Source organism: Nanorana parkeri, unplaced genomic scaffold (assembly GCF_000935625.1).
Source record: "Nanorana parkeri isolate BGI_ZX_2015 unplaced genomic scaffold, ASM93562v1 scaffold321, whole genome shotgun sequence".
Taxonomy (NCBI): Eukaryota; Metazoa; Chordata; class Amphibia; order Anura; family Dicroglossidae; genus Nanorana; species Nanorana parkeri.
Genome location: NW_017306589.1, coordinates 425860 through 443181, shown reverse-complemented (window position 1 = coordinate 443181; position 17322 = coordinate 425860). Strand labels below are relative to the sequence as shown.

The 17322-nt window shown below is 42.5% G+C and overlaps 1 protein-coding gene across 1 annotated transcript in view; it reads left to right on the top strand.

Annotated features, from left to right (window-relative positions):
• Window positions 1-6581, top strand: part of LOC108788346 (major histocompatibility complex class I-related gene protein-like) — a 15713-nt gene extending 9132 nt beyond the window's left edge. The window contains exons 3-8 of the mRNA XM_018558101.1: window positions 10-142; window positions 440-512; window positions 3594-3854; window positions 4658-4936; window positions 5046-5321; window positions 6427-6581. Of these exons, the coding sequence (XP_018413603.1) occupies window positions 10-142; window positions 440-512; window positions 3594-3854; window positions 4658-4936; window positions 5046-5321; window positions 6427-6581 (1177 nt within the window). The remainder of the gene's footprint in view (window positions 1-9; window positions 143-439; window positions 513-3593; window positions 3855-4657; window positions 4937-5045; window positions 5322-6426) is intronic.
• The last annotated feature ends 10741 nt before the right edge of the window (window positions 6582-17322 follow it).

Genomic DNA, 17322 nt, shown 5'->3' with positions numbered 1-17322 from the left:
CCTCCATAGTCCGTCCCCACCTCCAGTTGCCTCTCCCCGCTGGCCACATCCCTACCTGATGTGGTTTTCAGAGTCCCTCACTCTTCTGGGGGACCCGGGACTACAGCAAGATAGTTCAGGATGGCAGAGCTCACTTCCTCTGGTGAGCCCCTATGCCCCAGTCGGAACCTGGTTACACTATAATTAGTACATTTTTTATACATCTGACCAAAAAGAAGATCAACTGTGGAGGAAAGAGAGATGGAGGAATTTACCCCTAAATGAGGAACACTTGGCAGCGATGCTGTTGTTCCTCATGCAGTGCGTTGTGGTGTGCGCTCATCTTCTCTAATTACACAATCAGAACACTTCTCTGCCCTCCAACACACACCACATCACTGCCTCTGTGGTGCCCAGCTGAGCTCCTCTGAAGTTCCTGATGGTGCATTTTGGTGTGCAGAACATCACAGCCAAGTGGATGAAGATGACCCCCTTTATCCTGCTTATTCTGGCGGCATCAGATGTTTGTGCTGGTAAGTATAGCGGGGAGGTTTCTAAGCTGACAGGTTATTCATTTGGCTATTTTTAGAGACTACTGCTATATTATATAAGAACGCCCAGTGATTGCCTGTTCCTGCTTCATATCTTTAGCACCCTCAGCAACACCAAGAGGTGGCAGTACCTAATACATAGACCCTCGACAGCTCTAAAGCATTTTAGCAGCTACTTACCACTGCTAATAGACACGGAGAATGCATTTAGATATAGACTGGTATAGTAATAGTTACTGTATTACAGCCAGGACAGTCACTACTTGCAGCCTTGGCATGGAAGGAGTAAATGGGGCTATTTGAGGTATCCTGTTGTGGCAGTGCTTTGGCCACTCCTGGTGAAGTCTATTGAGATGAAACTTGTTGGATGCAGTCAAAGCATTCTGACATCATCACACACATAAGGGAAGCATGCACACATGGAAGCAGCTGCTGGTGGTGCATTGCTCCCTAAGACACCAAGCAATCCATCCTTAGTGTTGGACGAGCACTGTTTTTGTGTTTTCTATATTTTTACCTTGTTATAATAAAGACGGTTTGTACTGAGGAATCTTTTCTTTCTGCCTTGTATATCTTACGATGAATTTTGGTCTGGGAGTCTAAGCAGGAAATGCATCATTGTTATACAATATACCAACGCTTTTCTGACTTATTTACTTAAGTTATCACAGGAAATTGGAGAGTTTGTTTGGAACTGGGAAAGTTTTATGCAGGGCCGGATTTACTCCCCCTGCCGCCCCAAGGCCAGGTTCCACAATATAAATAATTGGGAGAAAACTGTTTTTTTTCATTTATAAATAACCTCACAAATGTGTGATTTTCTCCTCCTGCCAACTGAGTTACTGCTCGGCGCGGCTGACCCAGGGGACGGAACCCGATTCCCTGACAGTTACCCATCCACCAAAGATAAACATCAGCTAAGAAGTCAAATAGATGAACACATGACTATCCATTTTGGATAAAGCAGAGAATGGTTAACACTGTCTTTTTTTTTGCCAACTCTGTTCCATTATCTGTAAAAAATAAGTCAAGCCAACTGGACTTGCTGTATTTTTCTTGAAGACGTTTCACTGGTCATCCGACCAGCTTTCTCAATTCAGAATGACCTGTACAAAAATTCTCTGCGAATAAATACGTCATTCTGACTGCTTTAAATTGCTTGCAATTCATGAAAAACAGCCGTCGCGTTACTCAGGCAACACCGCTCTCCCTTCACCAGGGCTTAGAAAACTGGAAGAGTAGTTGAATTAACTCAAATGATCTATAACCAGAGTGATCTTTATTTGGTCTGACACGGTGATGAGCGGAAGTTACTGTTTGTTAGAATCCATTCAAGCCATTTCTCTAAGCCCTGATGACGGGGTAGTAGTGTTGTTGTCCCTGAAAATGCGTTGGCTGCTTTGTGATTGCATTCCGAACAGTTAAAAGTCTTATGGACTTTTTTACCATTTGGTTTTGGACCCATTTCTGTACGTCTACACTTCTAGTCACTCCTGGGTACCCATAGAAGGAGGCTTTGTTTTTTTTAGAGCTGCTTTACCAGAGCCAGGGAACTTGTTTAAAAACGTTTTATTGATTAACCGGGTTCTAAAATCCCGGCGGCTCTCAAACATTTATTTCTGAAAAGTGAACTGTTAGCACAAATAAAACTGTATCATGGATAGTACTTAACTGTGTTGAGGATTTGTTTTTTAATTAGTTGCTTACGGCAGCACTAACTGGTCAATCATTACGCAATTTTACTTCCTGTGGTTTTAGCTCTCTTCCTTACATCTTCTGTAGCTGGATGATGTGCTGCGTGCAGAAGACAATATACTACCAGCTTGTAAGGATGGTATAAAGAGGTGATAGGGAGCAAATAGAGGCTGCAAATCATCAGGAGTGTTAGGGCCACTATAGTGGGAGAGAGGGGGGAGTCCTCAGATTAACGTTCACTAGACACATTACAATCTCATCATGCAATGTCCTTTAGATCTGCTAACAGCTATGTGTTGCAAGGGCCTGACTGACTGAACATATCTTGATTGGATAGTTAAGGGAGGTCCTCATATTGCATAGATTTGGTAAATCTAAAGCTGATTGTACAAAGATTGTTACCCATTGTTAAATCTCCCTGTATCACCAAGCATCTGAGTCTGTTATAAAAAGCTGTCAGCAGCTCTTGATGTGCCCATTACATTCCTGCCCCAAAGAAGTGGGGTTATGGTCAGGGCCGGATTTCCCACAAGGCCAACCAAGGCCCAGCCTTGGGGCAGCAGGGAGTAGAGGGACAGCAGGGGTGGGGAATTCCTGTCTCCCGATGCCTGGGACATACAGTTCGGGGTGCCAGGCGGGTAGTTGTTTTCTACACTTAGCCCTGCATTGGGCAAGCAGAGCTAAATTACACACACATAGGTCCTTGTATCAGTTCATTCTTAAGTGTACCTGTACCCCTGTATGTTATGAATGGGCTACCAATGCACAGCAACGGCCCAGAAAATGTACCTGCGCTATTTTTCAACACAGCGTACCACAACGTTGCTATGCGTTGTGGAGTGCTGCAGTGCAGGCGCATTGGAGATCTATTCCTTTATTTGTTATGGTGCTATTCAAAATGAATGGCACTGCAATGCATGCATGGTGTGAAGCTGAATTAGGAAAATGTAAGTGAATGTAAAATTATCTACAATTAGGGTAAATTAAAAGAATAATTATGGTGTAGAGCTCTGCACCGTAAAAAATTCAGCGGCACTTATTTCACTTATTTGTTTGGGCATTGAGGTGCATTACACACAAAAACATGTTGCTATTGTGTAAAAAATAAAATCGGTTGGCTCTGCATGCTGGTACTTGTAGTACCAGCTAAAAGTTTGCTAAAGGTTGCACTGAATGCATACAGCACTGCGTGATGTAACAGACTTATGCAGGTAATGCAAACAGCAAAGCAACAGGGGAGTTCCAGTGTACTAAAGTTATATGTACTGTATATGTAAGTTGTACGTAAAGTTGAGTTCTGGTTGCAATGTGCTACTGCACCCAAGAATTTCCAATTCATTTGATTGAATATGCCCGTATCTCTCTCAGACAGACACTCTCTCCGGTACTATAGAACTGGAGTCTCCTCTCCGGGATCCGGGCTGCCTGCGTATTCTTCAATCGGATATGTGGATGACCAGCAGATAACAAATTATAACAGTGACACTCGTCAGAATCTTCCCAAGACTGAGTGGATGAAGAAAATGAAATCAGAATACTGGGAGAGAGAGACAAAATACTATCAGAAGGCTGAGCTGGCTTGCAAAGACAATTTGGAGTCACTAACTAAACGATTTACAAAGACTGGAGGTTAGACAATCTTCCCACCTTGAAGTGTATACATTGTATCAAATAGAAACAGCACGGTAGAAACATTGTATGAAGGTACAACATATTTGGGCTATGCAGTAAAGCATTTGGTACACTTTTCTGGTGGTAGGGTCCCTTTAAAATGTCCGGCGCCTATGTCCTGAAAGCCTTGCAACAGTTTCAATAAGATCTCCAACACGTGCACCAGATTCAGGTAGTTCCTATTTGTGCCAACTCTCCTCCTTTGTTCTCCTCCTCCATCCTCCTCCTGCAGCTTCACCTGCTCACTCCCATATGTGCAATAAAAAAATGGTATGTGCCACATACTTAGTGGGGGGTCATACTCTGTAGGGCTAATGTGGGGGCCTTTTCACACCCATGCGATTGCTCGGTACTGTGCAATGCACTTACTGTGTGTTACAGTGCAACAGGTGCATTGTGTTGCATGCACTACTTTTTTTAACTGCACCGCAATGCACGATATTGCGGTAGTGCACGTTGAGGTGCAGTCGATCGCATAGCGCCCAGGAGGTGCAATTGGGGTGCCATTACAATGAATGGCAACACAACGCATCTGCCGCAGTATAACAAAGTCAGTACACAGCACCGTGAGTTAATTGATTTGGCCCTCCCAATTTCTCACGTGGCCCCTCAGAAAATTAATTGCCCACCCCTGTACTTAATAGCATTACCTTTCACTCTTCCCCGGCTGATGGTATGTAGAGAAAAAAAAACAACTGAATTTCTCAGACATGGTAACACGCGTTCTGCTCCCACGTGACATCTTCCTGTGTTGTCTGCAGGTCTACATATCTACCAGGAAATTGTTGGCTGTGAATTGGGAGATGACGGCAGCACTGCAGTGTATAATAAGCATGCATACAACGGGAGAGATTTCCTATATCTGGACACACAGACGTGGAACTGGATCCCAGTCACACCTGAAGCTAAATTCTCCACACAGGCTTGGAACCTCGCAGAGACAAGACAGGCAGAGGAATGGAGGAATTATCTGATGAATACCTGTACAGGACAGCTGAAGGAAGTCTTTGTATGTGGGAGAGAGGATCTAGAGAAACGAGGTGGTTATATATTATATATCTATATACACACACTTTATTTATTTCTCAGTAGAGACAATAAGTACATTTGCCAGCAGATCATATATGTCTTTTTCTTTTTCCCTCTCAGTGCATCCAGAGGTGAAGGTGTGGGGCCGTCGTCAGTCTAATGGTGTGATGAGACTTCAGTGCCTGGTGTACGGGTTTCACCCCCGAGCTGTGCATGTGAAGTGGGTGAGGAATGGAGTAGATGATGTTCCTTCAGATGAAATGAGTCCAATTCTCCCCCATCCTGACGGCACCTATCAGATCAGAGTCAGGGTGGACGTAACAACAAGGGAGGGAGACACTTACTCCTGTCATGTGGTACACAGCAGCCTCCAGGAGACTGTTGCTGTGATTTGGGGTGAGTGTAAATACAGTTTCTCCTGTCAATACACTATGGGATTATTTTAAAGCCTATTTGAATTTCCAGGTGCATCAAATCAAAAGATGTGCAAAGTATTACAGTTTGATTCTTTTAGAAAGCAGACACAACCTGAGTAGAAAATCTTGTCACTTGCCAGCATACTGCAGAGAAGGACCCTTGCCCTCTGTGTGGAAGCAGTGGTCTCTCTTCAGAGGTCTGACTCTGCCCCCCACGCTGCTGTGTCACAGCTAAAACTCACTAATCAGCAAAACTCATACCCCCTTCTGACAATTCATCCTCTCTGTTTGTCCCGATGACCACTCTCACAGGGATAGAAAGTAACGGGAATTTTTTTACAGGTTTTACTAGAATTGGAGGAAAGGGGAAATCTTCCAGTGGGGGCATCAGTTCTGGTGACGATGGTTTAAGATGGGAGATCCAAGGCAGTAGCATGAAAAATATATCTTGTCTTTAAATAAAAGCATTGTGTTTGTTTTTCAGTGTTAAGAATTTTTCTGCTGCAAGCATTTTGGCTTTTCCCCTGCAACCTAATGTTCCTCTGTGCACATAATACATATTGCCATGACAGGATGCATGGTATTACTGCTTCCTCTTTTGTGCCTTCTATATTTACCTCTGAAACTAGCCTAACCTCAAGACTGTGATTTACTCTTATTGTCTAATACATGTGTAGCCTTTTCACCTTCTGTGGAATGGCCATGAAGGGGTCTCGAACTGATTGAGGGAGGAGAACCAGAGAAGCCATATAACTAATAGAGGTACCAGGAGCTTATATGGACCTCAGCATCAAGTCTGGTGTTTCTCCTTATGGAAGAAGTCATGCCTGTTGCTCCATTGCCCAGTGTCAGCCTGTGCTCCTATTGATTTTGCACTGTGGAAGTCTGAAGGGATTGATGAGTCTGGAGTCTATTCTGTTCTATTTTTGGTATGGATGTCTGAAGCCCTATACCCTCTCTCCAGGTTTGATGTTTTGCAATTAAGCATTTAAAAAGGCACTTAAAGTGACCGGCGCCCAACTTTCAGGATCACATGTCCCTTCACTGCCTAAGGATGTACTGTAGCGTTTCTACCTCTTCACCAGCTTCCGGCAATACGAGCAGCTCCGTCGTAGTTCGGGTGACGTCACGAGTGGAGACGTCACCGGACTCCAACCCCTTTTCTTATTTAAACCGCCGGAGTCATTTGCCTGGCGTTCGTGCTAGGAGCCTGACGCCAGGCAAATACCTCCTGCGGTAGACCGACACAAACCCCCACTATTGGGCCGGACAGAGCCCCATAAAACTCCCGACTATTGGGCCGGACAGAGCCCCTTCGACCTCCTCTCTTTTGGGCCCCTCCTCTCAGGCTATCCCAGCCTCTCCACGGCCCTGCTCTTGGCCAGCCCACTCTGCAGGGAAATCTCCTCCCCTGAACCAGCTCTACATAGGAGACATGGACTTCGCTCCAGACACCACTGGGTCGCAGCAACACACCTAGGACCCACTCACTGCAAGTATCCTTACATTACTAAAGCTGTGATTACTGTGAACTGCCAATACATCTCGGTTAAACCCAGCTGCTCCCATTCCAACTGTGACTCATCAACCTTAATAAAACCACTTGCTCCCTAATTGATCTGGGTCTTCCTATCTAACCGATACCTGTCTGAATTTAGAGAAATGTTATAGCTGAAATCATATATACATAGGCATCCGAAGCTGAGATCCACACCAGCCACTATAGCCGCACCAGACCCATTACATGTACCCCTGAGAGTGAAATATCAGCCTTCTCTGCCCTTTGGAGGTCTACCTCAGGCCTCTGGGGGTCAGGGGGGTGCTACACATGCAATGTTAAACGACAACTCTGGCTCAGTTTTTTTTGGCCATAGTTTTCTTTAGGATCACAAGACGACACATACTTTGTCCTCCTGTGACCCAAAACTCAGCGTATACCTGCAGTGTCAGACGTCGGTTTTAATTAATTCCTTAATGCACAGTTAATCTCATTTAGAAAATGTATATATCACTGCTGCCTGCATCCATTATATAATGTAACAATGCAAATGATGTTCTATGGACTAAGTTGATCCTGGGGCTCAATACACAGGATTCTCAGCAGTACTCTCACATCATGTTTTCTTTGTGTTTCCCCCTCAGATCCCAGTACAAAGCCGAAAGACAATATATCAATAATTATCGGCATCTGTGTTGCTATTGCTGTAAAAATTATTATTGCTGCTACTATTGGAGTCATAGCATGGAGGAATCAGGTGAGTGTTAAAATGAATGTGTGTGAGGGGATTTTTTGTGCCTTCCTTGGGACCCAGAAGTTGGAATTTGTGTTCAATTTGATCTCCCTAATTTTAGGGGTAAAGTGTAAGTGTAAGCCCAAATCTTTTTATGTAGTTTGGGATAGAAAAGGAAAGCATAAAAGTACCTTCAGTTTGCCTTTTTCTGCCTGTGACCCTCTGGGGAGATTTCCCTTCACTTCCTGTCCTGGAGACATAGCAAAAAGAGAGGCAGATCCTGTCCCAGTTGGTTTCCAGACCAGGAGTCCCCATTGGAATATGTACCCTTATCTTGTATTTCCCATTCTCTGTCTTGGCGACAATAGTCACAAGAACAAACAAGAACAAATAGTGTGACTCTACCCAGCAGTTACACTGTCAGTGTAATTAGTTGTAGTCATGCCTAGGGCAGCACAAAACCTAAATACACCACTGTGTACATGCTTAAACACGAATGGTAATAATATGCTATGGAGGGCAGCTAAGTATGGAGTTCTGCAGAGACATCTAGCACCAAACTAATGAATGGGAAACAATACCAATTGGAGAAGGTTTTCTAAACTGTCAGATAACCGTTCCCCCCTAATCGGCCTTACATAGAGTTTTCTTCTGCTATGTACCAGTGCAACATAGTAATTAGCCTGTTTACTATGCTTGTCCTGGGTCGGTATCTTCAGGAGAGGTAAGCTCCAAACTTTCTCAGTAGAAGCTTCCCTTAAAACTGCCCTATAAAGACTGGCACTTTCAGGAGTTTTGGATTCCTAGTCTTCCTAAAGAATTATGTGGTTCCTTCTGTCCCTACGAACTGCAGGAAATAGTAGTAACATGAGGCTGGCAAAAGGAGCCTCAGCACTGTGTGGGCGACCAGGAATCTGACACTTCCTGTAGTGTGTTGGATGGAAAGGATTCTCAAGGCACCATAGGTTTTGAAGAGATCAAAACATTGGTGGTGCAGGTGGCAGGACAGGTAAATATAATTTCTCTTCCTGACATTTCTAATTTTTGTCAGGGTCACTTTAAGCAAAACGGCAAAAAGTTTTCCCAGCACACTCACAAGCCAGCATGTAAAAAAAACTTGTCTCACCACTAAGGTTAAAAACAGAGGTTTGGATACACGTCTTCTGCAGAAAATGTGAAAGCCGCACAGCCGCGCCAAGGCACCTCTGCATAGTGCGGTCCTAACTCTAAACTATGAGAGTCTCCATCTTAGAGCACATGGGGCAAAAGATAGAATTGGGTGCAGGTTTGTCAGGAGGAAGCCCAACCTCCCTTAAAGGTACAGGGACGCACAAGGGATCCCGCACATCACAATGGCAGCTGAGACCCCCCATGCATCACTGCACCGAATCAGTCAAGCAAAACAAATGACAAACGCACTCATTCATTCATCACCAGCTTTACAGCACGGTGCACATGGAATGGGCTTTAAACAGTAAAACAGTCAAAAAGGGTCACTTTAAGCACACGGGGTACCCAGAGGATGGTAATACTGGTTCTTACACCTAAGTGTTATATCTCATTGCTACCCTCTATCCCTATGGCATGTTTACAGTGTGACCCCTCTCTATAAATAAAAGTATACATGTGCTAAATGCCATGTCTTCTCTTATTCAAACATTGCATCATTATTACTGTTCATTCCTCCTAGTTGTGTCCTACTACAACACAGGGAGGAATTATCAAGACTGGAGCAGACAAAATTTGGAGCAATTGCTCATAGTAACCAATCAGCTTCTCTGTTCAGTTTTGTTCAGTTAAGCTTTGAAAATGAAAGATAGAAACGGATTGGTTACTTTGGGCAACTGCTGCAGATTTTGTCTACTTCAGTTTTGATAAATTCCCCTCATTGTATATTCTGCAAAAATTATCATTACTGCCATAGCAAGGAACTGATTAATAGTAGGCCAAAGTGTAACAGTGCCCTGATCTAATATCAACATAAATAAGCTGTTTTAGTCCCAGTGATAATTGGCTGCATATGAATAGAGCTGACATTCCCAACCAGACATTTAACAGAAATAATAGGAGATATAATGGTCACAGAACCAGCTTGTGTATATGACCATGTTATGGGTACTTGCATGATCCAGATGTTCATTGCAAAAGTCAAGATTGTCTAATGGCTTGGAGGGAGTTGGGGGTCTTCATCTTGAGAGTTGGGGTGGGAGTTGGGGTCTTCACCTTGAGAGTTGGGATGGGAGTTGGGGTCTTCACCTTGAGAGTTGGGATGGGAGTTGGGATCTTCATCTAGATGAACTACTTGGGGCTAGGATAAAGTATATTTGACAAAATCAGGGAATGGTGACCTAATAGATAGTGTACTACATCTACATCTTACCAACATCACAGTAAACCTGTGACATGCAGATTTATTTTATACATTTTAATTGAATTTAGCTTACATGGTGACATTCCATACTATTTTATAATACAAGGAAAATGATTTTTCTTTACAGTATGGCAGCTGAAGATCACTGGAAGAGAATACACCGACTTCACCTTCTCTCCTATGTCTGTAACTTGTTTATCATATTCTTTAACCTGGAATGTGTTTGTTTTTTATATTTTATAAATGTAGCCCTGTTGTTAAACACTCCTAGATGTTTCTCTCTTCATGGTACCTAAAAGACCATTCACTTGTACAGTAAAATAAAGACTGAGCCTCTTTAAGGTGGGAGCATGGAACCATGGTAAAGTGTCTGGCACTGCCTTCACCTTTTTGGGCCTTGTGTAGTGCAAGTCGGACACAAATTAATAGTAACAGTGTTGAGTGGATCACCCATGCAGAAGCCATCTTCTCAAAGGTACAGCACCTGGATGGTGTTCAGATTTCTTCTGTTTATAGCAGAGAGAAGTAGCATTCAATACAACAGAGATTCCTGTGTTTTCTCTGTTCTAGGTGGTGAATGCAGCATTAGACCACTGGAGGATGAAGTGTTAACCCATTGCCCCCAGGGATATCTCTTCAGCTTTTTTTTGCTACTTGAATATTACAGGTTTTTTATTTAAACGTTTGGATTAGTATTTTCAGAAGGAGGCTCCGTATTTCTATCATGACAGGTGCAAAGTAACAGAGTCTCTAGAAAGCCCAGAAGCAGTTGGTTTATACACATTTGCATAGGGGTAACCATAGGAATTTCTGAGGCTCTCCTCCATGAAGCCAGCTATCAAGATTGTTTACCAGTTCAGCTCCCACATCTGTAGAATAATTTTTACATTTCTGATATGGGCCTGTATGTAATACATCTCTTGTTATTTTGGTAGGAGAATTAGGATTTTTGGTGAAATTTGTGCTGCAATTTTATTTATTTTTTTTAAAGCAATTCATAGACAAAGAAGTAACACAGCTAAAAAAAACACACTTTATTTCTTCTCTGATTTCTGTTAGTTTTAAGAAAAAATCTACTGTAGATAAAAAGTAAATTAATTGTATTCTATATTTTTCAAATATTGACATTAAAATTATAATTTTTGTATAAAGTATTGCAAAGTTATTTTACAAATGAAATAAAGGATCTTTTTTCAATTGTGTGCTTGTTTCTATTGAGACACTAAAATAAATCACTAAAATAAATCATAATCAAAGTTAATAAAAAAAGTTTGACTGTTAATAGAAAAATAGCAATAAGCAAAAGAAATTCATCTGTAAAATAATAATTAAGAGTAAGAAGAGGAAGCAGGAGTTAATTAGGGTTAATTGGGTAAAACAAAGATTACTAAAGGGCTAAATAGAAAATAATTGTATAAAGAGATGTACAATATTCCCTTTGATCTGCAGATGAATAAAACAGAGAAGATACAAAAGTATCACTGTTACAGTGTTAGTGTCTCTCTATCTGGCAGTTAAACTGTTTTTATAGACACTGTGTGAGAAAGTCCATGTTTGGAAAGCAGCACTTCTTTTTATACAGCAACTCCTGGCTGTCATTTTGACACCTGGAAAGTGAGGGCAAATGCGTAGGGGGAGCGGTACGAGGTAGGACAGGGCATGTCACACGTACTGCAGGTACTTCAATTAAAAGAGAACTATGGGGTAAGTGTTTTCCCCATAGTTCTCTTAAGGGTCACGGGAGGACATATACTAGCATCCTCCCGTGACCCAAAGCTCAGTATATCGCGAGCTACAGGATGGACTTGATGGACTTAGGTCTTTATTCAACCTCAAATACTATGTAACTATGTAACTACAGCTTGCGGTATACTGAGACCGCCGCAGCTGGGACGGAGCCTGACAATTCTGTCGAGATCCACCCAGCTGCGTGAATAACAGCTGACTCTGCCTATCTAGAGGCAGAGCCAACTGTACCCGGCCCTCCCCTGTCCGTTCCTCCAGTCAGTGCTGGAGGATCGGAGAGGGGAGGGGGGAATCCCTGCGGGGAGAGGTGACTGACAGTCACCACTCTCTGCAGGGAGATGATCGAGAAGTGATGCGTTCGCTCACTTCCCGATCTATTGAGCCTACATGTGACAGTTTCATTGTCACAGGTCGTCTCGAACTATGAGGATGAGTGATTTTCACTCACCTTATAGTTCTCCTTTAAGTCTTTTTTGGGTGTGTAGCACATCCATTGTCCACAACTGGTCAATGTCCATTTCTCCATCAAAATAAAATGGGCATGGCCACTGTGCTTACCAATGGAAGACTAATGAGCCTGCAGCCCAGCTTAGCATAAAATAAATAATCAGTATTGCCTTTGTATCTAGTAGCAGATGGTTGGGTCGATGCCATCAGAAGCTACCCCACTGGAAATGAAACCGATGCTTTGTGTTTGCTTGTCACTTATATTTTTGTTATATGTGTTTGTGCCCTGTTTATACAAATGTTTACTGCAAATGAGACAATAGAGATCATGATAAATAAAAAATAAATCTTGGCTATTTGCCATAAGATAAAAATGGGAACAAAGTAGAAGTAAACATTACCGTTTGAGCAGTAGCCTTTTACCCTGTTGGTGGGAAGACCTAAGTTCAGAGCAAGCCCAGGATGGATTATCTTCTTCAGTTTTCTTTTTTTTAAGATATGTGGGATGGACTCCTTCCCCTTGGCCAGTTCCTGCCTTTGAATTGGCTGTATAGGATTGTAGGGTATTTTTAGTGGTCCTACTTGAGCCTTTTAGCTTACTTGGGGTGATTATGTTAGGTGCTTTTCTGAAAATGGACCTTGGCTCAAGCGGTAACACAGAGCCTAATTTAGAGTCTTCAAATATGTGCCAATTCATTTTAATACACTTTCTATTTGTTTATACTAATTATTATATTAACTAAGAGATTTATTATCAGTTCTTTCACTTTTTTTACAGGGATTTATATCCCGAATATAGTACCGAAAATGTATGCAGCACTCTACATAGTTGCACATTCACATCAGTCCCTGCCTTCAAGGAGCTTACAATCTAAGGTCCCTATCTCATGTGCATTCAAACACACACATGCATACAGGGCCAATTTAGACAGAAGCCAGTTAACCTACCAGCATGTCTTGGGAGTGTGGGAGGAAATCGGAGTACCTGTAGGAAACACATGCAAGGAAAGGCAGACCATGCAAACTCTATGCAGATAATAATTCCGACCAGGATACCAACCGGGGACCCCCAGTGCTATCTTGTTCTTTCTTTTGATCTGTCCCAGATATAAAAGATATTATTCCATGATTATCCGCCTAACAACAATTATTATAATGTAAAAATGTCAGAGAATGTTTCCATTGATAATGTTGCCACTTAAGAATACTGTACTTTGGAAATCTGTTCATAGTAAGATGTTGCCACCTACTGAAAGTTATTTCACATTGCATTTTATACTCCTAATAGTATGAGTAGCTTTTTTACTGATGTTCTTATATATGTAGATAAATTAAGGTTATTTATACAGTTGTATTTAGATCAACATATATTTATACTTTTATGTATTTTTAGTTTCCTAATTCCCCATAATATCTTATATATTCTTTTTAGACTTTTACCAATAATTGTAGAATACCTTAGTGTACTTCAGTTGTCTTGGATTGTCTCTCTTATGCCCTAATCATGTACATTTTTGGACCATGTTTGTAAAATTACTTATGAAATAATTTAAATCTTTGTGTTAATGTTGTCCATTGCAATCACCCTGCACATTATGTGTTGTGTTAAGGAAGTTCCTGGCCCAGAAATCCATTCCAAAACTTGACCAACCACCTTATTACCCTGACTTAGCGCCCTGCGACTTTTAGCTGTTCCCAAAATTTAAAAAATGCCTTTGTGGTGTGTGTGTGTTTTCTTTTTGTTTTACTGTTCATTTTCAAGTTGCTTACTTTTATAGGGGCAGATATGTAAGGCAGACTGTTCCCCTGTGACCAAACACTTATGAGGGTGGCACCCTGCCGGATGTGATGAAGGTTCTTGCCTCTATAAAATAGCTGTAGGTTATGTAGACCAGCCAGTTCTGATGGCTGGGGTGGAGTTAGGATTTCAGATGACAGTGAGTCCAAACACAGCATGACTGTGGCATGGTCCCTATAACCATATGGGGTCCATATAACATTGCCAATTTGTATCTGCATTAAGCCCATAGTTTGTACTGTATAAAGAAATTACTCTAATCTCCTCATTACTAATATTTTGGATCTTATAAGAGATGAAAGATATTCCCCTTCTGAACTTGGAAAATTAGTAATGATCCATGGGGCAGTTTAGTGCCCCAGCAGTCGCAGTGTCTGAGAGGATTCTTTCGATGGCTTGTCCTGAAAAGTGATATTTAATGACCTTTATCTATAGCCATCGAATGAGTGTTGTTGTCTCAATAAAGTGATGCAAGTTTGATTGCGGTAAACATTATCTCCAGTATCATGTAAAAATCATGCAGCCAACCTTTGAATATGGAAACGTGGACTTAGTAGACAATCCAATACACAACTATGTGGAGATAAATATCTTACCACTATGTGAGAAGCAATATCGAGCTGCACTGCACCATTTCATGATAACTCCATAACTTTATTGAAAACAACTGGACAGGAACACTGCAAAGGCCTCTTCCTCCAATGCATTTGCACCCTTCCCAGTGGGGCTTAATCACAGAGAGTTCAGTTCTAAAGGTCACTTCCTCTTTAATAGTACCGAACATTCTTTTGTTAAGTATTTAGACTCTTCACACATGAGCAGTTTTCTGCGCGTATTCGTATGTGCGGTAGGGTTGCCACCTTTTCTTCAAGCGAAACCCGAACACTCTAGCGACGTGTGGACATTTTTTTGGGAGAATGAGTCGTGACTTATTCATATGTAAATATCGCCACTCATTCATATGTAATTATCACAGTTGAGACTATTTTCAGTGGGGGGCCAGTAGCTCCTATCTTAATTTTGGTTGCCCCTGTCTGCCTGACATCTTGTGTCCGGGTTTCTACTGCCATGAAACCCGGACACAGCATTCAAAACCCAGACTGTCCGGGTGAATCCTGGACAGGTGGCAACCCTAATGTGCGGAAACCCTCGGAAACGCGCTGAACATAAAAAACGATTGATTGCAATATGCATTGTTTAGACTATTGCGGCGTCCGCGCGGTAGGAAACCGTGTGTCCGACAAAATAGCACAAGCGCCTTTTTATGAGTGAATTCCACACGTTGCGGTTATAGTAATAGCCACAAACGTGTGGAATCTGCGTGTATGTTGCGTTTTCCTGCAGCAGGAATCCCTAATCTGGCGTTTACAAGCAGCGGTTGTCCCCCATTCAAGGTAATGATCAGGTGACAACCGCTCCATGTAAACGCCTGCACACCGCATGTAATGAATGGTATGTGATATGATTACATGCGGTTAGGAATCATTCTCTCTGGACGCATCTATCGTGCATCCAGGGATTGTCTGCACGTATTTGGCCGGCCGACGATGCGCGGAGATGCTCTAAACAAAACAAAAACAATGGACCTAAGGGCTAGTTCACACCAGAACTGCATCTATCTACGAGGCTGCAATGCGATGCATTTTGCCGTGATTGTACCACAATTGATGCAGGGTTTTGTGCTTATAATGCGATTTCAGGTGTGTTCCAGTGCATTTGCATGCATTGTTGATGCATTTTGATGTGTTTTGTAGCGATCCAATGCTGCTCAAATAGGGCGAGCAGTATTTTTTTCTGACTGCATCAGAACGGACTGCACTGGTGTGAATGGAGCAGCAGGAATCCCATAGGAAAGCATTGTGATGTATTTTGGCTGCTGCAGCCAATTTTAATGGGCTCCATCACAATTGCATCTGGTGTGAACTGGCCCATTAATGTGCATTGTTCAGACATTTGTGGCTGCTACGCCCCTCTGATGAAGCCCCTTGCTGGGGAGAACCACGTAAGGGAGTGTGGCGTTCTGTTCCCTACCACGGTTTACCTAGATCCCAGCAGTGTTTTTTGATGGAAACCAAATATAGAGACTAAACTTTGGATCCAGCATATGTGCACTTCCTTATGAATCTTCCACCAGAGAGACATTTGGAACACTATCCTCTATTGAAAGAGATAAGTAAATCCATCTCAACACAGTGCTTGATTAGTACCGCTGTACTTTCTGTAATATATAGCAGTACTCCCATGGGCAGCACAGTGGCGTAGGGGTTAGCGCTTCTGCCCAGCCAGGTCACTATCTGCAAGGAGTTTGCATGTTCTCCCTGTGCTTGCATGGGTTTCCTCCAGGTACTTTGGTTAATTGGCTCCTCTCTAAGTCGGTCCTCTATGTATGCATGTGAGATAGGGACCTCAGATTGTAAGCTCCATGAGGGCACGGATTGATGAGAATGTGCAACTATGTAAAAGCATTGTGTAAATTGTTGGTGCTATATAAATACCTGTAATAAATAAATCTGGTGGAAGACAGCATTTGATGTAAGAACTATTATTTTGAGCCATATATTTGGGCGGTTTTGTTACACCTATGCCTCATGAATATTCGCAAACCATTCCATTATGCGCATTTGAAGGAATAATATGCATTATTGTTTGGATATCAGATTGACATATCATCAACCGATACATAAATCGGAAATACTCAGTATCGGTATCAGTGCATCCCTATTTACAACTCACACTACATGGGGCAGCGGTGTCAGCAGCCTTATATAGTGTGCTGCATGGACTTAGCTGTGAGACATGATTGGGCAGAGTCAACCTGACTCTGCCCAATCATGGCTCTACATTTGTACTGAGCCCTGATTGGCACAGTCTTGCACCTGACCTGCGGTCAGGTGCAGTACTGTAGCCAATTACCGTTTTCGGACGGCGCAGTGCATTGTGGGATGTGCCGGGGTCGAACAGACCGCGGACATCCCATAATGTTTGGCGTTCGGCGAACGCTAGAACATGCAATGTTCGAGTTGAACCTATGGTCGACTCGAACATGCAGCCCATCCTTATTTACAAGTACCAAGGTGCGCAACAAGTTTTATATTGTGTTTATTATTATGTTGTTATGTTTGATCTGAGTATGTTCAGGGACGTGACTGTGTGTTCCAGTTTCAGTGCTCTGTTTTGAAGTACTTGGTGTGCTGAGAAATGGCTTGAATGCTGCCATGAGAATTGCTTGTGTAGGAGCCTGATACTTCTGGATGTATTCCTGGTTCTCATGGCTGTGGAACTCTGATGTGACTGCACAGGTAATAAGAACATCTGTTTCTGGATTGTGTGCACCATTTTTTCTTTGTCGTTCTATTCACTTCCCGCCTTACTTGGTCACCTATTCATG